Source organism: Embiotoca jacksoni, unplaced genomic scaffold (assembly GCF_022577435.1).
Source record: "Embiotoca jacksoni isolate LCO1_2020_lvr unplaced genomic scaffold, fEmbJac1.0.p SCAF_13, whole genome shotgun sequence".
In the NCBI taxonomy this organism is placed as follows: Eukaryota; Metazoa; Chordata; class Actinopteri; family Embiotocidae; genus Embiotoca; species Embiotoca jacksoni.
This window is the reverse complement of record NW_027185263.1, coordinates 7,136,516-7,160,444: the sequence shown is the minus strand read 5'-3', so window position 1 is coordinate 7,160,444 and position 23,929 is coordinate 7,136,516. Positions and strand designations below refer to the sequence as shown.

At 40.8% G+C, this 23,929-nt stretch overlaps 1 protein-coding gene across 8 annotated transcripts in view; it reads left to right on the top strand.

The window, feature by feature from the left end:
- Positions 1–1,019: 1,019 nt before the first annotated feature.
- The window catches only part of LOC138196247 (actin-binding LIM protein 3-like), a 44,529-nt gene continuing 21,619 nt past the window's right edge, over positions 1,020–23,929 (top strand). For 7 of the 8 annotated variants that reach the window (XM_069146117.1, XM_069146116.1, XM_069146115.1 and 4 more), the window contains exons 1-7: positions 1,020–1,484; positions 5,107–5,274; positions 15,208–15,391; positions 17,376–17,488; positions 19,039–19,165; positions 19,650–19,743; positions 20,176–20,263. In XM_069146117.1, the coding sequence (XP_069002218.1) occupies positions 1,466–1,484; positions 5,107–5,274; positions 15,208–15,391; positions 17,376–17,488; positions 19,039–19,165; positions 19,650–19,743; positions 20,176–20,263 (793 nt within the window). In that variant the 5' untranslated portion in view covers positions 1,020–1,465. The remainder of the gene's footprint in view (positions 1,485–5,106; positions 5,275–15,207; positions 15,392–17,375; positions 17,489–19,038; positions 19,166–19,649; positions 19,744–20,175; positions 20,264–23,929) is intronic. The other variant, XM_069146112.1, reaches the window with a different exon arrangement.

The following is a 23,929-nucleotide window of genomic DNA, read 5'->3' as shown; positions in this document are numbered from 1 at the left end:
GGCAGACTGTAAGTTCACTGTACAAACATGTTTTGGTGGTGGAGGATTGTTCCATGCAAGACAAGAAATACATATGACACATTTTTGTCATACCAATACTAGACTAGAGGTTTGATTAATGCTGCAGCACCCACAATACAACCTTTTCTTTTCCTGGATGGACCATATGCATGGTGTATTCCAGTATTATTCATATCATTGTCTTTTTTTAACATGTTGGTAAAGGGACTCAGTGTAATACTTGTGACAATAGTAGCAGTGACTCTGTACTGACAGCACAGTGCTTCATGTCTAAACATACACTGCCACCTCTTGGTGTTTCTCTGTAGCTACAAATAATGTGTTGGTTGGTCAATTCAGGCATCTTGGATCTATTTTATTACCTGAGCATCTCTCCAGGATATACCAGGTATTTAATACCTCTGAGTATCTGCAAAATCACCCCCCACCCTAAACAAATTTTTACCTGGGAATAATGCGTTGAATAATGAAACATCTGCTAAATGACTTTGTGACATGTGGTGACTACAATTTTATATTTTATGACACTAATGCAAAGAAGCAAGTCAAATTAACCTATTTGGATGTGCCAAACAAATGTTAAAACCACGGACTGGATCATGGTGATCTGCAGGAGACAGGTGTTATGACTTTACATGTAACAATCACTGTACAGCACAATGATAATCTAATTTAAGTCCATAAACATGAAAAAAATATATTTAAAGCCTTTAGGTTTTAAAAAGGTTGTGGCTGTCTCGTAAGAGTGCCATTGGCACCCTGGCTGGAGTATTACAATAATGTACCAACAATTAGACCGACAAATCACCAATCTTCAAACTCAGCAGGCTTCATATAAAATCCCAGAGAAAGATTCACGTTCGGGTTTAGCTGGTGGCCGGCATGTAGTTTAGAGTTGAGGCGCTGTTCGGCGCTCTCGCACCGTAAGAAGAACCCGTCCTGCCCGGCGAAAGACGCTCTGACAGCTTCTGAGTCGGTAAAAAAACCCTCAGAAACTCAGCATCCAGCATTTCAGCCGTGACACCACCGGAGCGCACAGGCATGCAGGAGTCCGCGGAGGCGCACTGACTGAACAGGACAGTATGGACGGCCCTGCGGGGATCCAGAGAGCCGCTGGGGATTGTCAGGCGGGAGAGGCAGAAGCTGCAAGGCGTGAGGAGGTGCATTAAACCGTCAGTTTCCATCTAATTCCTGCCTTTTACGCAGGGTGGAGAGGCTGCCGGTTGACAGTAATCCGCTTGCCGGGAGGAGCAGGGAAAGCCCTTCTCAGACAGAGACGGCGGGAGGGAGAGTTTGAGGTCGGACAGGAGACAGAAAAGAGAGTTGAAAAGAGTGCTTTGAGATATTCGGAGCTCCTGTCCTGCTGCTGGATGCTTAAACGCACTGACTGCTACAGACTCTGTGGGCGACTCTCCTTCAAGCTGCTGGAATTCCACTTCACATCATGAGCGGACCGACAAATGGTAAGCTGTGTGTGTGTGTGTGTGTGTGTGTGTGTGTGTGTGTGTGGGTGTGTGTGTGTGTGTGTGTGTGTGGGTGTGTGTGTGTGATTCTGCCTAATCAATAACAGTGTCCTGGGAGGGTTTAACGTGAAGTAGACATAAACAGACCGTCACTGAGGTTATTGATCACTGGCTCACTTATTTCATCATGCTGTTAACTAGCTTTTTGTCAGTGAAGGTTAGAAATAGAGGCTGATATTGTGTATCGACAACTGACAGCATTCATCAGTATTTTCATCAGTATCAGTTTGTGGTGCCACTTCTAGGAATTTCTCCAATCACATGGTGCAGTTGATCTACTGTTTGATTTCATTTATTACTTCTCCAATATTTAGTTTTCTGTGTCAGATTTTTTTTTAGAAATCAGTTCTTATTGCTAATTAATAGTCAAGTGGGACTATCGGAAGTGTTGGTATTTCAGATATTTGGGAGAGAAGAGGAGAAGCCTGCTGTTCTTTGATAGCTGGAAGACAAAAGAGCACATCATACTGTGCCGAGCACATATTAAAATGCCTCGCTGTCTAAACATAGAACCACTTTATTAACGTGATACCACCAAATCCCAAAATCTATTTTCCAAAATAAAAAAAAAAAATCAAGTGGCTCTACAGACATGCCCCTTGCTTTCCAGTATAAGACATCAAGCAGCTGCCTTCTCTTCCCAGCAACCATCCAGTTTTATACCTCCCACCTCAGGGAGACATTGAACACACTGGTACAAGCACAGCCTTGTCAGTGGAGCAGAGGGGCCCCGGCTGAGCGACTGTAACACCTCAAAATCTCCCACAGAAAAGAAGAGGATTAACTTTTGGCTGACTGGTTTGGTTCACACTGTGGGAGAGCTTATTGGTTTTTATCCAGGCTGTTAACCCACGAGGTCACAGGTCAGAGTAAATATGGGATGCAGTCAAACAGTAAATAATTAATTATCTGACTTTGAAGCCATTTAAGGGAGAGTTGTAGGAAAACAGAAAGTGAGTGTCATCTGAGATGTGTTGTCAACCTTACTGTAGTAAAAACTGTGAGAGTAAAATTTAAAAAGTCAGAGCAGAGCTACGTCCTGACTGGCAGCATTCCTCAAAGTTAAGTGAAAATGACACAAAGCAGCATCAAAGAGACACAAAGTGTGACAACCGATGCACAGTCAGAGTAAAAAAAAATTAAGAATATTCCTGGCAGTCTGACTGATTGAATCCTGCTTCTTCTCAGCAGCTGTGCTGATTTTATAGAATTAGTGGGTCAATTATTTAGATGATCTTTTATTTTTTGTCTTTTTACCGTAAATTACTGGATTACTTTCCCTGACTACAACATCACTATTCTAATAAAACCAGGGGAGTCGACCCAGTCATAACAGAGAAGTAGTTTCCAGCTTGAGGGCTACGACCCTTCATGGGGTCACAAGAAATACTTTTTTTTTTTTTTTTTTTTTACTTAGTGATGAGTTAATGGATGATTTTACGTTTAACAGCCCCTAAAAGTTAAACAATATAAGAAGGGAAAAACGTTTTTGGTCAAAGAGGCCAACTTGAGAGTGAAATTTGCAACATGGCAAGTGGCCGGTTTTATTTCTAGTGGTCACAAAGGTCAGGAGTCTCTGCTGTACACAACTGTTTGAAGTTGTGTGTGCACAGGACTTTACCTGGCTGCCGTATCAAGACAACACACAACACAAAAGCAACACATAACACTTAAGCACATACAGTACAGTATCATGTACGTGTATGGTTTTTACATTCTTCAATTCCAGAAACTGGAACACCACTTAAACCTACTATTAATATAAAACACACATACAGAAATAACACATTCAGTCTCTCAGCCACACACAGGTGGCTCAGATCTTTCTATGTCTGTTGTTCCAGGCCTTGTGCTGCCATCTGGCTACAGAACCAATGCCAGCTTCTGTGATGCACACACACAGACACACTCACACACACACACACTCACACACACACACACACACACACACACACACACACACACACACACACACACACACACACACACACACACACACACACACACACACACACACGTACTGATGATACAATTTGTTAGAAAACATTGTTGTCCCAGATTTACCTGTTTTTTCTCTTGAAAACATTTATAGATCCACAACTCTCTTTCTGTGTGTGTGTCTCTCCTGCTGTCATCAGCTTAACCTGCCAGCATGTTGTGTTTGCTGCGATTGCGTAATACTCCGGGATGCAGCAGCATGAATTGTAATGTAATTGAATTGAGCAGAATACAGTAGACTTGGTACACAGACTGTTGTTCAGTGTGTTGAGCGCAATTGACCGAAATCAAAATCAAATAAATCACAGTCTGTCGGTGAAATCTATTCATTCTGCTGCTCTTTTGTGGTGTCGTCCTGCCACGACACACACTGAGCATTGTGTGCACGTGTGTGTTTCGGGAAGCGTAAAGAATGGGCTTGTTTCACTGAGAGGGATTTGACCAGTTTATAAGCGAGGATGAAAGAGGCGTAATCCCAAAAAAGGCCCCGACAGCCCTTGTCAGTCTCTAGTAGCTACTCTGTGTGTGTGTGCGTGTGTGTGTGTGTGTGTGTGTGTGCGTGCGTGTGTGTGCGTGTGTGCGTGTGTGTGTGTGTGAGCGTGTGTGTGCGTGTATGTGTGTGCGCGTGTACCTCTCGTGTTCTGCACATATATTTCAGGATCTGACACCATTAGGAGCTTTATTGACATATGCATAAAGATTGAGTTGCAATTTACAATTTAGTTATGGTTTGCTGTCCTACTTGATTACCATAAATGGATAACAATATTGAATATGTTAAAAATAAAGAAAGTTAAATCTTGAAGATATACAAACTAAATAAAGAGTACATTAAAAGTACATCTGTAAATATGTAATACAATAGTTATAAAATCCAATTTGTACCATGAAGAAAACTTAGTGAAACCAGTTACATTTCTAATGCAGTACATAAGTGATAATTTATATCCTGACAAATATAAGATGCCAGTAATTTGTAAGTACATTGCCTGTCCTCCTGTCTGTCTCACTCTCGAGCCACTACCTTTTATTGAATGGTTGTAAGTCGGGCTGATCTCAGACTTTCCAGGAGCTTCTACGAGTTACGAAGTTGAGCCTTCTTCATCTTCTGTGTTTGGCGGCATGTTTTCTGTGTTGGACTGGTTTCTGCCTAATTTATAAGACAAACCTGAGAAACTGTTTTCCAATTCATTACACATTAGCGCCTCTGTTTATCTGCCACATGTTCATGTAACAAAACATTTGCCGGCTAGAAAAAAAAAAAGAATCTATCAGGCGTCTTATCTGCTTATGGCAGTTGCTCCACATTTCTTTTATTGCACTTTGATCAGATGTTTGAATTCAGTTGAAAGGAAGACAAAAAGAGCGTCCTCACAAATGAAGTGACATGTTTTTGATCATCTCCTCTCCTCTCTCTTCTCTTCTCTTCTCTTCTCTTCTCTTCTCTTCTCTTCTCTTCTCTTCTCTTCTCTTCTCTTCTCTTCTCTTCTCTTCTCTTCTCTTCTCTTCTCTTCTCTTCTCTTCTCTTCTCTTCTCTTCTCTTCTCTTCTCTTCCCTCTTCCAGCAGTTCAGTACCAGTCAGATCTTTATGGAGGAAACAACAACAGCAGCTCTCCTCTCGCCAGCCCTGGAAATTTGCCCATCGTGTGTGAGCGTTGTGGGGAGGTTTGTCGTGGGGAGGTGGTGCGCGTCAAGAACACACACTTCCACGTTCAGTGCTTCACCTGCCAAGGTAAACAAACACAAACAAGCTTCCATCCGTTCAGTACACATTAACACCTCCTAAAATGCGCACAAAAGCACAAACACACACTCACATCTGCTTCTGTTCTCCACTCACACTCACACACACACACGATGGTTCAAACCGGTTTATTTTATTGGACTAATACACAGGTTTCCATGTGTGGAATCTACCCACATCAATTTGCATAATTCAATATTAAATAATTACCAGTACTCAGACAAGAAGGAGCCAGCAAAATTGAATCACTGATAGCTTCTGTCCTCACTGAAATCAAAGCTAAAACTATGACTATACCAGGATCGAAGAGGATTTCAGACAATTACAAAGTATACTATATACACAAAAAAAAAGGAAAAGAAATACAGGGACACCGAAGCATCAGTGATTGGAAAATATTTCTGTCATCAAAGACAAACGAAGGTCTTAAATCTTTTAAACATTAGAGGAATAGCAGTTATGTCTTAATTTCCCAGCAGCCACTGCGGCACAATCATGGAAATCTACATAAACAGCTCCACATTTTCTATTTGTTGCTTTCATATTTGAAACCATAAATATTTATACGTAGGTCACTGAGACTCACACTTAGACAGACAGACAGACTTCATGCTAAAGGTAAACATTTTGACTATGCTTATTCACTAAACCAATGATAATGTTCTCATCTCGGTACACTAAGCGTGAGCAGCTGATTACCTTAGATTTGTAAAGGACTGTAAAGCCAGGGGAAACAGGTAGCATGTCTCTGTCCACAATTTTGAACAATTCTTACACATTACAATACAAATCCATAGTTTTCATGCAGTTTGAAGGGGGAGAGTGTAAGCCAGGTTATGTTTTTGTAGCTACATTTAACAGATATCCCCTGAACACCTCACATGCAGTCTAGCAATAGATGCCGTGATTTGCCGTGTTTCCTGAATGCCTCACATCTTCCTGGGCAAGTCGCCGAAGTAGAGTCTATGTGTGATAAATGCTGTTTTGGCTGACTGACATAAATGAGATTCACTCCTGTGTAAATGAGGCAAAAGTTATGCGTTTCAAAATTAATCAAAGCCCCGTCATTGATGCACACAAAAGTGTGATTCCTAACTTTCCAGCCCTGGCCAGCACCCTGTACCTTTTTAACAATAAATACACTATATGTTGCTTATTTAGTTACCAGAAATGTATAAACAAAACAACAAATTGCGGTGTTACAATGAGCTGTGCGATGGTACTATTTGTATTTATACTTCCTGAAGTCTCTTCTGGTTGCCCGGCAACCTGAAGGCGCTGACAATACTCCAGGAAGTCATTTGCTCTGCCAAGAAACGGTTCCAGAACAGTAACGATTTCTAATAAGACCATAAATTGTCACTTTCACAAAATATAACAAAGTCTTCAGCCTCCTGGCATCCGAGGTTGAGCAGTGATTAGGAGGTCTGGACGAACACATGAACGAAAGCACGCGCAGACTGAAGTGAGCAAGTCTTGTACTGCTCTATAATAAATCATACATCATGTAAGTGGTGAGTGCAGCAGTAAAACAACAACAAAAAAAAGCAGTGGCCAGCTTTAATTAGATTCATTTAATGTGGTGTTGAGAAGGTGAAAAAGTAAGAGATCTTTTGCTGACTGACTCAGTCACTTGTTTTTGTTTTTGATATTCATGCACGGCAGCGTACGTTTGCACATGTAGTTGTTTTGTGCATGCGTGTATAGGTGAATATTGAATTGCATGGTTGAGCATCACCAGTGAGCAGGTGGGACAGAATGCACAAGCAGAGGTCTGGAGTCAGCAGCTAGCTTAGCAGTGCAGTCAGCAGGTTTTCAGCCCGTAGTCAGATTCCAACCAGCTAACCTCCTTTCATGGGCCTGGGACGCACGCAGTCCCACAGCATGCTGCAAAACAACACCGTTTTCTCTGTTTGATCTGTCAGTAGTGTAAATGCGCGCAGTCACAAAGCACAAAAGAGGAGGATTTTCTACTTTTTCACGGAATGCCATATTTAATCTCATGCAGCACTGCAGATCTTAAAAATAACCTGACCTGAAATAACTCCTTTGGTTGTTTGTTTGATTGAATAATTGATTGTCTAATTGACTGATTGTTCAATTGAAGCAATTCTGACAGGAAGCCAGATTTATTGACGGAAGCGGTCTCTCTTTGATATTAAAGCGTTTATTACTATGGACAATTGATCTTGCAGAGTAAGCTTAATGACTTTTAGCTAATGGACTGTGGGCGGAGTAGACATCAGCTGATGAAGTGGACACGAATCAAATCGTCAGCTTTTAGTACACAGACGTATCTGTTTTTTTTATTTTTTATTCTTCCTCTGCCAATTATCTTCTCCTCTCCTCTCCTCTCCTCTCCTCTCCTCTCCTCTCCTCTCCTCTCCTCTCCTCTCCTCCCCTCTCCTCTCCTCTCCACCTCCCCTCTGTCACTCTCTTGTCTCATATTTTTTGTTTATAGCTGTGAATGTCAGGAAGTTACTATACATCTTTGTTTGGTAAACAGCGTAATTGCCTGTTAGCGTTTTTTTGGGGAACAAGGTGAGGAGAGGGAGACAGATGAAGCAGCTGTGTGTTTGACTCAAGATTTGTTTTTTTGGGAAGTGTAATGACTAATTAAGGTGGCCTCAAATTTAGATCCTGGTGGTTTTTTTTTTTTTTTTTTTTTTTTTAGCTTTGGACCATCTTCTTGAGACACAAACCTCTTTTTACGTGATTTTAATGGAACATGATTAAATTGTATTGAGGACCTGGAACTATTCAGTGATGGTTATTGTTAAGGTTGAGACATCTATGAGTGAAAAATCTCAAGACTAAGTTAATGTGACAATTGTTTTTTCTTATTTCATTTGTTTTTACCGGCACCCGATAGCAACGTGTTACTACCGCCAGAGGGTGGCGGTAATGTGCCTGAAAGCTGTTCGCCATCTGCCACTAAACAACAAAAGGAGGACCAGAGCATGTTGCTACCAGGCACCTGAGTTTTGTAAAACTTTTGTAGTGATGTAAGATTAGATGCTACCACACAACCTGAAAAAAACACACAAAGACTACTGCAGTTGTTAAAAAGTTGCATGTGGAACTTCTTAAAAAAAGAAATGAAGATTTGAAGATGAAGATGTAACTCTGTTAGGTTAAAGGTAGCATGTAATCAGCACGAAAACTATACTTAGCGATTTAAGAGAAAAGCACATACCAGACTGTCCCTACTCAGATCAAAAATGAATGGCTAACTTTGTTACAAGAAGTAAGTTTGATGTTGGACTTGCAGAGCAAACAGCCCTCATTCACAAGATGATTGCCAAAGGTGTGCTTTGTCGAAGGCGATGGTTTTCAAACTATGATGGTATTTGTTGAGTTTATGGCATGTGTGAGTATCTCTTTCTTTTTCTGTGTGTGTATGTGTAGCAGCGGGGCTATGCGGTGATTTTGAAAATGAGTCAAAGTAGTTCCCACCTTGAAATGCCTATCCCACTAATGTATTCTCATGTCAAGAAACAAGACTTATTTTTCATAAAATCCACAAATAGTATCTTTTATGCTCTCAGACAATGTGGAACATTTTTTATTCATTTTCTCTTATTTTAAAGCAAATGATGGCAGTTTTTGGAAGATTGTCTCCACGTCCTGCTGCATATGCAAATATGTAGACGTAACGCCTCAGTTTGACTGACAGATGTTAATACTTCAATAACCATGTCTACAAAGGTTTCAGGAATCCATGTTGTGCCAGACATAATTGCCAGCGAGCTATTCATACCGATCGCTCCCTGAGTTAGAGCGTAGACTGATTAGACTTCTTCTTCTATCCTTTCTCCCATCACCTTGTCTTTGATCTGTCCGTCCATCCTGATCACACACATGCAAATGCAGAGGAGCTTCAGAAAGGAAATCCATCCCATGTTGATGACGCAAGTAGATGAGGGAAGAGAGTGACAGGACGGCAGATGTGTGCTGCATGGACAGATCGATAGCCTCATTGATACCTCCCCTGGGCCCCCGCCCCGTCTCATCCTTCACATCCTCAACCCTTCACTTTGCTGTCTGCTTCCCTTTCTCCTTACATATGATGCTCTTTCTCTATTCCGCTTCCTCTAATCTCTCCCTTGACTCCCATCTTGGCTTTCTTCGCTTTTCTCCCCATCTCCTTGTTGTTAGAATAATCCTCTCCTCCCCCTCCTTTCCTGGTTTTATTCTAGAAAATGTAGCCATGTACTTTATATATGACCTTACAGCATCTTTTGTGTGGAGAATTTATTCAGTCATTCCTGAGTCTCACTGTGAATGCAAACATTTTACAATGCAGTTTTTGAACACTTTTTTTGAGGGATCATTTTCAGTTTTTAGAAGCTTCCTCCTCACAGAAGATGAAGAATACTCAGCCACTAATTTATTTGGATGGATTGTACAGCTGCAGGTGCTCCACCTTCTCAAAAACATTTTAAACAGACTCAAAGGAAAGGTTGACCCACTTTGGGATGAAGCAAAGTTTGTGTTTCAGAAGTGAGGCATACCAGGAGCACGATTCTGTGTATGTTTTCAGTACGAGTGTATGCGCAGCTATACAGACAGTCACGGATGGCCTGGCTCTTTCTTCAGAAGAGACTTCAAGGACAAACTGTGAAGCATGAACCGCTGTATCAGCCCTGCTTTGCAGCACTCTTTTGTGTGTGTGTCCTGGCATGAGCATTTGCAGACTGTGTGTCAGGGTGCTGGTGTTCTGGTGTGTTTCAGTGCATGCTTGTACTGTGTGTTTTTATGTGTAACCGGAAGCTAAATCACAAAGATGAGACAGTCAACATGTGTATCATCAGGCCTCCAGGGGGACTCTCTTCTCTTGCATCCATCTTCATTATATCCATTCTTCTTAAATCTATTTTCCTTCGCTTCTTTGATTCACTGCCTCGACCCTTTGCTTCTGGCAGTAAACAAAGAAATCCTTATCCGTTATCCTTCTGCCAATACTGTGAGTTTTTGCGTATCTGGGTCCATATCTGAAGCACCTCAGTCTAATAGGCCACAAATCACTGTTAACAGATGTAGAAGTATTTAAAGACATCAGTGCCTCTGATGACCTGCAGCTGAACCTGCACCCTGATGAGCAGAGGGGAGGGAAAGCAGGTGGCTGGTGAAGAAGAAAAGTGATGGAGCAGAGAGTAAAGAGGGGAATAACGTTTGGCTTAAAAGGAAGCATGATTTTACTTATTAATTTCAGTTTATTTTATTTATTTGCACCCTGAAAATTATTTCCTGCTTGCCTTCCCTATAAGACTCCTCTTGCTTTTCCCTTCTTCTCAGTCTACAGTTGTAGCGATATCATAATACCAGGAGTTTTGTCGTTGATACCAATAACATTAAAATTCCACAATTCTTGAAACCAAACACACACACACACACACAAAGTTTTTTAAGGTATGAATGGTAATGACAGTAGCCTCTTAGCATTATGAGTATGTAAGTACGTTACTAGAGAGCCACATGTTTTTGCACAGACTAGCCCTGAGTTTTCTGCAGTCACAAACACAGGCAGTGCGACAGAGTTAGGGGTGAATGACCCTCCAGATGGATGTAGTTGGTCTGCTACTGTTTCTGCTGCTGGACCAACCATCCTGCAGAAATAATAACCAGTGGAGGGTTAATTCACTTAAATATAAAATACAAATTTTGCGTTGGATGAAAATGACCAGTAACAAACGGATGTGAGCTACATATAAATGGGTAGTGAAGGAAATGAAACCCAATTTTGATAATAAGAAAAATAGAGCAGATGATCGATTACCACTGTGCACAATAGGACTGTATTAGTGTGTGTAGGAATCTGCCCTCTCTGAACTGCTGGGTTTTATTTAGCTCCTGGAGGAACTAGTTAGTGCTGATTCAGCACGGAGAGCAGAGACTAAATGTAGAAAACCTTCCGTTTGGGAGAACAGGTGGGGTCAGGGAAGGTCACGGCGAGGTCACGTGGGTTCTTAAGGTCTTGCTTGATAGCGTCTGACAAGTCTTCGACCTATTTGAACATAAAGCTTCAGTCAGCAAGTTCAAGTGGCAGTGGGAAGATTTGTCCCGACTGTCCATGAAAGAGTAAAATGTCAGGTGACAGAGAGAGAGTAATGGATGGTAGCAGGAAGGCACATGCTCATTTATATGCTGGGGGTTATCTGCTGTGGCATTTTCTTCTTTTATTATAATTACATTGTAAATGTGTCAAATTCTTCAGTTTAATGGAATTATTTATGCTCAGGCACACTCGTGTACGAGACGATACTGACAGGCCTTTTTGATTTTCGGTGAATGATCAAACAACATTTTGAAATAAATCACTTTCTGTTTACTCCTGTCCCAAAGTAAAGCTTATACTAAGTGGTTGGTGAGCTTTGATAAATATTTGTCTTTATTCTGAGCAATGTTTCAGTTCTGAGACCTGAAAGCGATTATTGTCGATCTAAAAAGATACACGGATACTAAAGCAGAGTGAACAGCCCTGCAGCTATGTGAAGTTGTACTTCAGCAATGTCTTTATGCTTACATGCTTATAATGGCAATGCTAACATACTGATGCAGGATTGGAATATTTACCATCTTAGTTTAGCGTAATCTTAGCATGTAGCAGAAATATAAACTATCACCAGGGAGTAACAAACTAGAATACACTTTTTTTTTTTTAAATGTTTCGATGATCTTGCTTACTAAACAATTAAAGTGATATAAACCCAGCCAGTAGATACTCGGGCATGGATCTTTGGCGATGAGGACAGGTTTTGGAAATGGCCCGTAATTTAAAGTCCAATATACCAGAGAGCCCTCCAGAGAGGCAAAGTCCCAACAGCTCCCCCTCTTTCCTGTTTTCCTCCACATCTTAATAGCTTTCCATTTAGACAGTGATGAATGTGTGAATGTTATCAGCAGGGTGAGAAATGATGATACAGACCCGGCTACCATCCTCAAGAGCGTCTCTTTGTTTGAGTCGGTTGGAGAACGCGACAGGAAGAGTGTGTCTGTGAGTGTATTTGGGTTTGCTACTATCAATTCTGGTGAATCCTTACTCACATCAACATACATTGTTTTTTGAAACCCATTGGATTGAAAAAAATAATGGTTGACTTGTTTTCTACAAGCAGCTTATTATGATGCACAGTTAGATTTGAAAGTTAAGCAACCTCTAGTGGTTGTATAAATAATGACAATCTGGTAGGAAGTTACGCAATTCCGATGACGTCTTTGTCATGAGTTTTTCCTTCTTCGGGCGAGGTGTGGTGGATGGTTGGTTTGATACAACAGTGAACTTGAGTTCAGGTGCATTTTAACCCAAACCACACTCTTTATCAAACCAAGGGTTTTTTTTGCACCTAAATCTAACCAAGGGCGTTAATTTAGGACACACCTGTGGGTCGTATTTGAGGGTGGGAACACATCTGGTCACGTGGGTTATCTCATACACGTGTGTTGTATAGTATAGTACAATATGAGAATACAATTTATACACAAGAGTATGAATGTGTATTGCAGTAGCTGTAACTCTTCCTCTATGAAGTTTTAGTCTCAGGCAGACTGATAAAGGTCACGCTGGCATTTTAAAGTTGTACGACAGCAGCTTTTTTTTCGTACAGGAGACAAAGAAAAAAACACAGTATAGCGTTCTCCTGTTTGAGAAGACGTCTCATAATAAAGTAGAACTTGTTTACTAGAAATGAAAAAAAAAAAGCATCATGCTTGTGCTGGAAAATCACCAGCTTGGGTATAACCTAACACGTCTTTGAAACTGATACCTCTTGTCTTGTGGTTGAAAAGAGCTTTTCAGATGACGTTACCTTGATTTGATTCCATGCAATAATCTGCTGGTAGTGTTGGCAGTTATTGTGCACTTTTTTCATAGTCAGCATTCAGGACATTGTAGTGATAAAAAGTACAATGAACAGCAATGCCATATAAATATATACAAGGGGATAGGTTTTATAGGGAATTGAAAGTTACCATGATATGTTACATGTTTCCTGGGTTTCATTGAAGTCTTCTAAAGCCTTTTTGTTCAAATGAAAATCAACTAATTCAAGAACATTTTGAAAAGGAGTACAGTTTACTGAAATGTTCCTTTACTCTCTTTCTATCTTCTTCAGCTTTACTCTACAATAGCTCTCTCTTGCTCTCCCTCTCTAGCCGTCTAAGCCACTTAACACACAGGCTGGGATCAGTCCAGATCCATTCACTCCGTTGGGTTTAGAGCCATTAGCTTAATTAGAGACCAGACATTCAATTCCCTGTCAGATTTCTTGATCCGTTGGCTGCCTTTCAGACGTGTAACCTACAGTACGTCCAGGTTGTATCACGGTGCCATTCTGTAAACTGCAGTGTGTACCTCCAATGCACTTGCAGATTATGTCGCAGTGGCAGACACGTGCTGACTTGTGTAGAGCTGAACGCACGACAGTGATTCAATTCATTTTGTGGGACACGCATGATACAAATCTTAACACTGGTGGCTCTATACAAGGATTTTGCTTGGTATAGCCCACTAAATGGCACATGCTGTTATAAATACAGTAAAACAAAGCTGATGGGAGGTGGAAGACTGAGCTCCCTGCTAACTGAAGCAAATCATAGTTCAGCTGCTTTGAAACGGCCTAACCAACCAGCTGAGCGGAGGCCTCCTCACCTTCAGCACAGCTGGACCAGAGGTAATCATTTGGCTGAAGGACTTTGCATTTGCTAAATAAAAGCCATACATCATGCTGTCAGTGCATACAGTTTAGGTGTGGATCTGTGTGCACTCACGTGTCTCTTTTCCTGGACATGCATCCGTCACACAACACCGCTTCCATACATACATATAAATGTATTTATGTGTGCACAGGAAAAAGCTGAACTCTACAGTCAGACACATGCAGATAACTGCGTAGAATATATACTCGCATATAGAACTGTGTAACCATTGAAGGCACTGAAAGTAAAGAGTGAATGCTTTAAAATATATGTGTGTTATTTATCAATTAACGTCAGGACTCACAAATCAATATTTATGTGATTACTCCCTTCCCTTAAAACAAGGTACTTGTCAGGAAGGTAAAACTCTTCTGTGGATTTAGACTTTCTCAGTGTCTTCTGTTCCTGAGTGTGATCCCAGATTGACTCCGATGTTGAGCTCAGGGCTCTGTGGGGGCCACACCATCTGTTCCTCTTTTCACTGAAGATAATTCTGTATGACCCTGCCTGTATGTTACTGGGTGGGTGGGTGGGTGGGTGGGGGGGGGGGGGGGGGTTGCTGTTGTTGTTGTTGTTGTTGTTGTTGTTGTTGTTGTTGTTGTTGTTGTTGTTGTTGTTGTTGTTGTCATGCTGCAGAAGGAATTTGGATTCGATCAGACACCTCCCTGTTGGTATTATTCGACGGATGGGAATATAGACAGAGAACCATAACATACTGTATAAATTAAGATTAGGCGGTAACTGGTCCAATCCCCAAAAAACAGATTGGAGTATTAACCCTGTAGAGGTCAGAAAGGACATCAGATTGTACTCTATAAATCCACCCCCACAAAAACACCCACTGACGACACACACACACACACACACACACACACACACACACACACATACAAAATACTGACTGTGTTTACTATTACCATAGCCACGCTTAAATCAGAAGGTAAAACTCATTGATAAATGGATTAACACTGGTGTTTGTGTTAAAGGAGGCTGACATTCAGGTCTTGATTACAGCAGCAGCTTGTGAATATTTACTGTATATTACAGGCAGCTTTCCACACATCTTACCACCTCTATACCCTGTTCTTGTAGTACTCATGACATTTTTTCCTGAATCCCATGTCACCATCGTGGAATGTGTTTAATTAACTACTTACAGTGCGATTATTCCCGGTTTGCTCAGTCTGCCTGTGAGATTTAAGTTGGTTCTGTCTGTCTGTTCAGTGTGCGGCTGTGACCTGGTGCAATCGGGTTTCTTCCACCACTCTGGCGAGTACATCTGTACAGCGGACTACCAGCGGCTCTATGGCACCCAGTGTGACAGCTGTGACCAGTACATCACTGGAGAGGTGGTATCTGCCCTGGGGAGGACGTACCACCCTCACTGCTTCGTCTGCAGCGTCTGCAAGTAAGAGGATGAGTGTTTGTGCTGTTCATAGGCCAACCTGTTGTACGGTAGCTAGGTAGCCAGGCGACATTGGCGATTCATGCAAATAACCACGAAAAACATCACAAGCTAAAGAAAAACCACTCATTTTCCAAATTGATTTTTTTTTTTTATAGAAATATATACTATAACAATTTTAAAATACAATGTACTTAAATGTGTGTGGGTAAGTAGTATAGCAATACTCGTATATGTAGGAATTAAAATATGTATTTCTGTTTACATACTACGTTTCCCTTCCAACACTTTTGTTTACAGCTTTGTGTGTCATGTCCTCAGGGATCCTTCTGGCTCTGTTTCATCGATAACTTGTGACTATAAAAACAACAGCAACAAATGGGAATCTCAAAGAGCGCCACATTCTGTGGATTAATGACCTAACAAGTCTGTTCACTTACCACAGGTGCACCATTACAATTAAAATGCAATATATTTGTACTGCAGGCCAGTAAATCCCTGTGTTCATTTGAACATCATAATCTTGTGTGACTGCTGCAGGATCTCAACTGTAAACATCACTGTATGTGATGTTTTCATTGAAATGTTAATAGTCAAACTTGTTATAGCTCATTAATAGTAACAAATCAACATTTATTGAAGACTCGTCGTCACCAGTATGTTACAAAATGCTTCACTAAAAATGAAAATGAAAGCCAAGTTGGTAAAATATGATTCATGTGCATGCACAGATACACACACATACCATTGTGATCGCAATAGACTGGAGAAAAAAAAAAAAAGACTATGAAGTACATAAGGAAAACAGACTGGGTGACTGTTTTAGTTGGATGATCTCACTTTAATCCTTATATGTCATCTAAATATGCTTCTTTTAACACTCTTTTAAACACGTCCTGTCTGTTGCTTTGATTCCCTGTTTTTCGTTTGACCAAGAGGACAGTGTCTCCTTAACCTCAATGAGGTGCCAAAACACGACCGTAAGAAAAGTTGCATCCTGCTTCAGTTGCTCCAAGCACATTATCGTCACAAAATATAACATAATACCAACAACATTTTTACAAGCAGTCTGTATGAATATCTTGAGACACAACACATTCATTTAAGACTTTATTGTGGGGATAAAAGACAGGATTGCAATGTACTTGAGTTGCAAATTAGCTGCATATAAATGTAACTTGTAGAAGACAAATTTGATCATTTAGAGTTATAGTTTATATTCGTTGCTTGAATTAACTGTACCTGCGGTGACTGTAAAAAGAACTGCTCACTTTTATCGCACATTTACATATTCATGTCTTACAGTTTTCTTATTTTTTTCTCAATTGCTTTTGGTAAAGATTGTTTTCACCAGCCGTGCTGCTGCGGCTGCCTCAGAGGTGCCCTCATGTTGTATAGCCACAGCGGAACCCCCAGGCTGGAGCCCGGCACTCAGTCATAGTTTCATTGTTTATAAAAAAAAACAAACTAAAGTTTTGTCCTGTACCTTACTGAATATTGAAGCTTAATTTATTCAAAATATTTATAGATTTTTTTTTTGTTGTTGGGGATTTTGTGAAAGAATGTAATTGTTTGTTATAATTTCCAGAGTTAGATTAACACTCCTTAACTTTGAATGTACAAAGGAGAATAAAACAAAATCACCCACCGGGGTCAAACTACAGAAATACTCGACAGACCTTGTTGTCAGTTGTTTTTTTGGCAGTGCTCCTTTGTTATGAAATAGTTCCAGTAAAAACATTGCTATTGATTTGTTCACTATTAGTTTTCAGTTCTCTGAGAACCAAAAATGCTGCCATACACATCTGTAATGTTCGAGCAGCAGTAAAGATATCATATATCAAGTTCTGCAATTAAAACCAGAAACTTTCTGTTGGTGTGTAATAAGGAGAAATTACTGTCTTTTTGTGTTTTGGGGTGGACTGAGAATTTCTGCACTGCCCCATCTGTATGACATTACTGACATTTTCTGCGTGTGCGTTCTCAGGAGTCCGTTCCCAATTGGAGACAGGGTGACCTTCTGTGGGAAAAAGTGTGTGTGTCAGCAGTGCTCACACTCTCTGAACAGCGACAAGCCCGTCAAGGTCCACGGACCAAGCTGTAAGAAACAAACACGCACACAAATATATGCGCGTACACGTGTGCCACACTATAACGCGCATGTTTTCGCACAAGATATTATAAATGTTGCGCACCAGATCTGACGCTAATCCATGACAAGCTGTACAAAAACAAAGCATGACGTGAGTTCTGCTCCATTATTTTTGGTAAATTTGGTTTGGCTACTTGACAGCTGCTATATTGTTTTTTTTTTTTTTTTTTTATATATATAGAATGTTTTATATTCTTAAATAAAAACTAGTAGCTGTCAGTCTATGTGTGACCAAATAACCTTAGCTCAAATGTCCACTTACTAGCATCAGCTTCATCAGCAGCATCTGATGGGCTTCATCAACGAATTGAACAAGGTGTCATTTTCCTTTTCCAACAAAGAGGAGAAGCAGCGGAAATACATTCCTCTATGTCAGTAAATTCACATGAAAAGAGCGAAACTCACCAGACTGTTTGTCAATCTTTTGACTTATCCACTGTTTTGTTGTTGTTCTTGGCCCCGACCCTATCCATTCTTGTAGATGATGTAAATCTTTAAAAACTGCTCACAAATATACAGTTTCATCATTAAAAAGGGTGATTTCCCACAAAGGCTCAGCTCTGTCGTTTTTTAATAAACCTTTTGATTAAACCTGAGTAAATCGTAGATTTGTTGGGGACTATTTACAGCAGTGGATTCATATACATTTGTTGCTATCCTAGGTATTTACATGTGACAGAAGGGCAGGGTGTTTGGGACTGAGACAAATTAAAGCGCTCATGTTCATTAAAAGGAAGGAACATGTTACCCAGTGCAACTGTGTGGGACATTAATGGACAACAGTGGAGATCTAGGGCACAAAGGAATCAGATATATATCTGGCTTTGACTTTGCAGACTACATGTGCTAGTACAATAAGAAAAATGTAAGATATGTCCAGTCTTATCCTTCAATATAGATTAGTAATTACTCATAGCCATGAATTTATCTGGGCTTCTGATATTTTTTGAAATTACTTACATCTTTGTGATTCATCCTACGGACGAACAACACTGAGAGCTGCACTGTCCACCTGCTGAAGGCTGCAAAAACACAGCCCCATTCCCTACGAACACACACACACACACACACACACACACACACACACACACACACACACACACACACACACACACACACACACACACACACACACACACACACACAGACACACAGAAGGTGGCCTGCTGCTTCAGGTAGCCTTGTAGCCTGGTTCTGGTAGCTCCATCTGGCAGAGACAGTGTGACTGTCACGACAGGAAGGAGGGATGAGGAGGAGAGGAGAAGGAGGAGAGAAGTGATGAGAGGTTGGCAGAGCAGAGGCAAGGACAGAGAGGGAGGGAGGATAAGTGCATAAACGCTCAAAATGTTCCTGCCCATCGTGCTTGTGTGCTTTCTCATAAATGCACTTCCTGCTTCTCCTCCTCTCCTCTCCTCTCCTCTCCTCTCCTCTCCTCTCCTCTCCTCTCCTCTCCTCTCCTCTCCTCTCCTCTCCTCTCCTCTCCTCTCCTCTCCTCCAGATTGTGCAGGCTGTGGTGAGGAGATCAAACAGGGTCAGTCTCTGCTGGCTCTGGAGAGACAGTGGCACGTCAGTTGTTTCAAATGCCGAACGTGCGGCTGTGCGCTCACCGGAGAGTACATCAGCAAGTAGGTGGTTCGGTCCGCCATATGTACACTTCAGCTGCAGTTATGTTTGAGCAAATATGAAACGTTCTCTCAAGCAGCCCACATCCTCTGTCATGAAAAGCCGCTGTCTGAAAATCTGAAGTTACCGAATAAAGATAACAAAACTTGCCTAAGACGTGTTTTTGACTATAAAGCTGTTAAAAAAAAAATGATACTATTTGGAGCTCTAGCAAGTCATGGAAAGGTTATTTTTTTTTTTTTTTTACCAGCACTTCTCTGTATTCCAAAAATGTGATTATTTTTTCTATTTGCATAAATGATATTCACTGTATTTATTTAAATGTTCATATTTGGAAAGAAATATCTTTATAATATTTTAGGAATCTTTTGCATTTTCTCTTTTGACTCATGCACTAAACAACACTGTGTTAGAGGATAAATAGTGGTGAACAGTCGCACAAAGCTGAGAGATTAAACTAAACTGCTTTCTCTGTGTTCCTGGCAGAGATGGGATACCTTACTGTGAGACTGACTACCACACTCAGTTTGGGATCAGGTGCGAGAGCTGTAACAGGTACATCAGCGGCAGAGTACTCGAGGTGAGTGCGTGTTTGTGAATATGTGAATATACTTAAGACAGATGGGAACAACAATGGCAGTGTGCTTGTTTTTTGTCTGAGACAAAGCTGTCTGTGAAAGTTGGTCTATAAAAAGCTGTGAAAAAATGCAGCTGTCCCTCCTTAAACGACTGAAGTGTTCAGTGATGATGAAGCAGCTTTGGAAAGCCAACAAAGCAACACACTCCCATCTTCTCTACTCGATTCATTCCTTTTTCTTTTTTTTTTCTATTTCTTATCGCGCCTCTTCCCATTCGTCACTGCATTGTTTTTCTTTATTTCTTATCAACACTCTGTTCTCGTTTCCTCATTTGTGTCATCTGCTTTTGCTTCTCTGTGCCTGATTTATCTCCTCTCTTCATTTCCTTTCCTTTCCTTTCCCTCTTTCCCCTTTTTCCCCCATCTCTCCTGCAGGCTGGTGGGAAACACTACCACCCTAGCTGTGCCAAGTGTGCCCGCTGTCACATGATGTTCTTGGAAGGAGAGGAAATGTACCTTACAGGTGAGACAAAATTAGAGAGACGAGCAGAAGAGAGGTTGTCTGCAATGTTACTTACTATTTTAATAAATGTGGTAACCTGATCAAAAAGATCTGCGCTATATAAAGTACAATTATAGTATAAATAAATCCAATTATTTTACTAATTTATCAATAAAATAATCCTTTTAGTCTTAATATATGTCTGGAACTACAAAGTGTGCTTCTGCATTTGTACAGTTAACAGGCATAAAAATAGACTTGTAGCATCCATTGAATTAGTTGTACCCTGCAAGTATCCAGATGGCCTGTGTGTGATTCTGCATCTGCATCTGCTGAAGGATGTGTGTGTGTGTGTGTGTGTGTGTGTGTGTGTGTGTGTGTGTGTGTGTTCGTGTAATACTGGTGTTGTGGGGACATAAATATATTTTCACAGGCACATTGTGGGGACACGCCTACCTTTAGGGACAGAGTGCAACTCGCGAACGAAAATCATTGAAATTTAGTATGAAGACTTGTTCAGGGTTACAATGACTCCCCCTACTAGTTTCTCATCAAATTCAAGCAGTTTAATGAGAGTCAAAGGGGCAGTGCCCTGGCCATCTAAGAGGCATCAGTGCCCAGGAGGGGCTCTAGTTCAAGTTTCAAGGTATCGCCTAGTTGTTTTTCCCTTGATCCCAGCACAGGTGTGAGGGTTTTAAAGGGGTCAAGTGCTGGTTTTAGATTGAGGCTTTAATCCGGATTGGGTTTTAGAGTGGTCAGGTAGTGACCTTGGAACCATGTCTTTGGTCTGGGTTGGGTTTGATTTGAGGTTTATGATATAGGTTAGGCCATAGACTTGATGGGTAATGACTTTAGATTGATTTAGATTGATTTTTTTTAATTTTTTTTTTTATCTGAATTAGCTGTTATAACTGGGGGTTTAATTCAGGTTAGGGTGAGGTAAGTACAGTAGCAGTCATGGTTGTGATTAAGGTGAGTCTCAAGGAAATGTAAGTCAGTGTAATGTCCTCTGAAGTCATGGAAACACAACTGTGTGTGTGTGTGTGTGTGTGTGTGTGTGTGTGTGTGTGTGTGTGTGTGTGTGTGTGTGTGTGTGTGTGTGTGTGTGTGTGTGTGTGTGTGTGTGTATGTGTGCTTGTCTGTCTGTGTGGACCAATTTGAGTTTTAGACCTTGAGAATGAGGACATTTGTGGAATGTGAGGACATTTTGATTTTGGCTCGTGTTCACTTTCTGACGCACTTTTAAATGGCTGAATGAAGGGGAAGACTGAAAATTAGGTTTAGAGTAGGGTGTGTGTGTGTGTGTGTGTGTGTGTGTTTGTGTGTGTGTGTGTGTGTGTGTGTGTGTGTGTGTGTGTGTGTGTGTGTGTGTGAGGGAGGGAGATGCAAAGAGAGTGGAAAGATAAAAGGCTGATTTTAACGAAGCACTGTTGTACAACTTATTGATCTTACATATGACACTCATTACTGGTAAAGACACGCATGTTCCCACTTTCCCCCATCTGACAAACACACACACACACACACACACACACACACACACACACACACACACACACACACACACACACACACACACACACACACACACACACACACAGACTGAAGTCAATTACCTCTCAGCCTTCCCTTCACCTCTGCTGTGTCCATTACTCTGCGCTGTCACTGACAGAATTATTCTGAACGAGGCCAACTTATCCGGAGGTTTGAATTGAATCGTCCTGGAGCTTCTGTTTCACAAATGATATAACAGTAATTGAAGTTAACAAGCTCATTCACATGGTGTCATCAGATAGGTTGATATGAGGACACCGGAAAATCTTCTTGACCGTGTGGCATAAACTCGCATTTTTATGTATTTTGCTGGTTATCTTTTGAAAAATGTCCCACAAGTTGCATTCATGAGCAGCTATTTTGCATTAATAACCATTTTTAGTGTGATATACATCATGATGCTCGACACAATGGTTGTATCGAACTATTTTGCAAACCTCGGATTAAACAGCAAGATTAATTGCCGGTGCAAAAGCAGTGTAATCGCCACATGGTGTATCAGCATTTGTTTTCTGCCCTTGTGTCCCTTGTTTACATCTTGTGTGCCTTGTACTAAAAGTCAGCACACACGTTTCAATATTTATGACATTAATTGTAACCACAGTTTATGTTATGTACATACACAGTATAATATATTAGAGGAATAACAATGTACATGCTTTCACATACAATTTTAATATTCTGTCTGATGCTTTGAAGAAAGGAAGCAGCATTTACTCACATTATACATATTAATGCAAATTGAGCTGCATATGGAGATATGGTTGAAAATAAGAGCGCTGCGATCCCAAACTGTGCTTGTATTTGAGATAAAGGTGACAATGAAATTCAAATTGGGTGTATCCCAGATAACTTGGCCTGGTGGAGTTGAATCTGGACTAAATGTGGAGCTACTGTACCGTAACATGCAGCTGACACACACATTGTCAGATACGCCACACAGGTTGACACTTTCTGTTTCACCTCATTGACATTCTGCTGCTCTCGTGCTCAGTGCCACCGTTAAAACTAAGCATTTGCATATTGTACTTGAATTATTTGCGAGTAAGTGTTTTTAATATATACCTGTGAATGCATACATCATTTTCTGGGAATGTGCTTAAATGCTGCATGTTTGCCCATTTGTGTGTCTGCATATGAATGCAGGTGTATGTGTGTGTAGGTGTGTTCGTCGTGTGTGTTCTGAGCTCCAGTGAGCTGCCCCAAGGTTAAATTCACTCCTTTTGATGACTTCAGACATGTAGGAGGGCTGAGCAATCACCCTCGTGAGGTGCACTCAATTAGGGCATAGACGCACGTGCACACCAACACATACACATACACACAGCACAACCCTTGCAATCAATCTCATGATGCATGTTTGGAATAAGAAGTGGTGTGTGTGTGTGTGTGTGTGTGTGTGTGCGTGCGTGCGTGCGTGCGTGCGTGCGTGAGTGTGGTGGTAGGGATGAAGAACTATTTAGGAACTAATTGTGGATGCTTTCTTTCAACAGCTAGGTTACTTTTAAATTGTACTATTGGACGGAAATTATGTTTATTTTCCATTTCCCAAACCTAGGTGTGCTGTTAGTTAACTTACAGAATCGTTATCATTATCATCCAAAAATTATTAATAATTAACCTTTTCAAAATTCTTTTGCCCAAACTTATGTCTTGTTGGTTTAATTGCCTACAAAAGCACATCCCCATATTAGAAGCCGTAAGTGGCAGCTGTATTATTACTATTGATTCCAATTTTTTGAAGGAGCCGCATGTAGAATTTAGAGACATCGAGTGGTAAGGTTGCGGATTGCAACCAATTAAATACTTTGCCTCACCCTCTCCTTCCACGCATGTAAGTAAATTTACATGGTAGCAAAACTCACAAAAAGGCTTTCTTAAGAGCTAGGGTTTGTTTTTTCCCTTCTGGGCTACAGTAGAAACATGGCGGTGCAACATGGTAGCTTCATGGATGAGGACCCACTGCATATGTAGATATGAAGGGCTTATTCCAAGGTTATAAAAACACAATATTTATTAGTTTGAGATGATTATACACTAAGGAAACACAATCATGAATATTATATTAAATTTCTGCCAATAGATTCCTCTAAATCCTGCACAATGAACCTTTAATTCAATTAATTTACACAA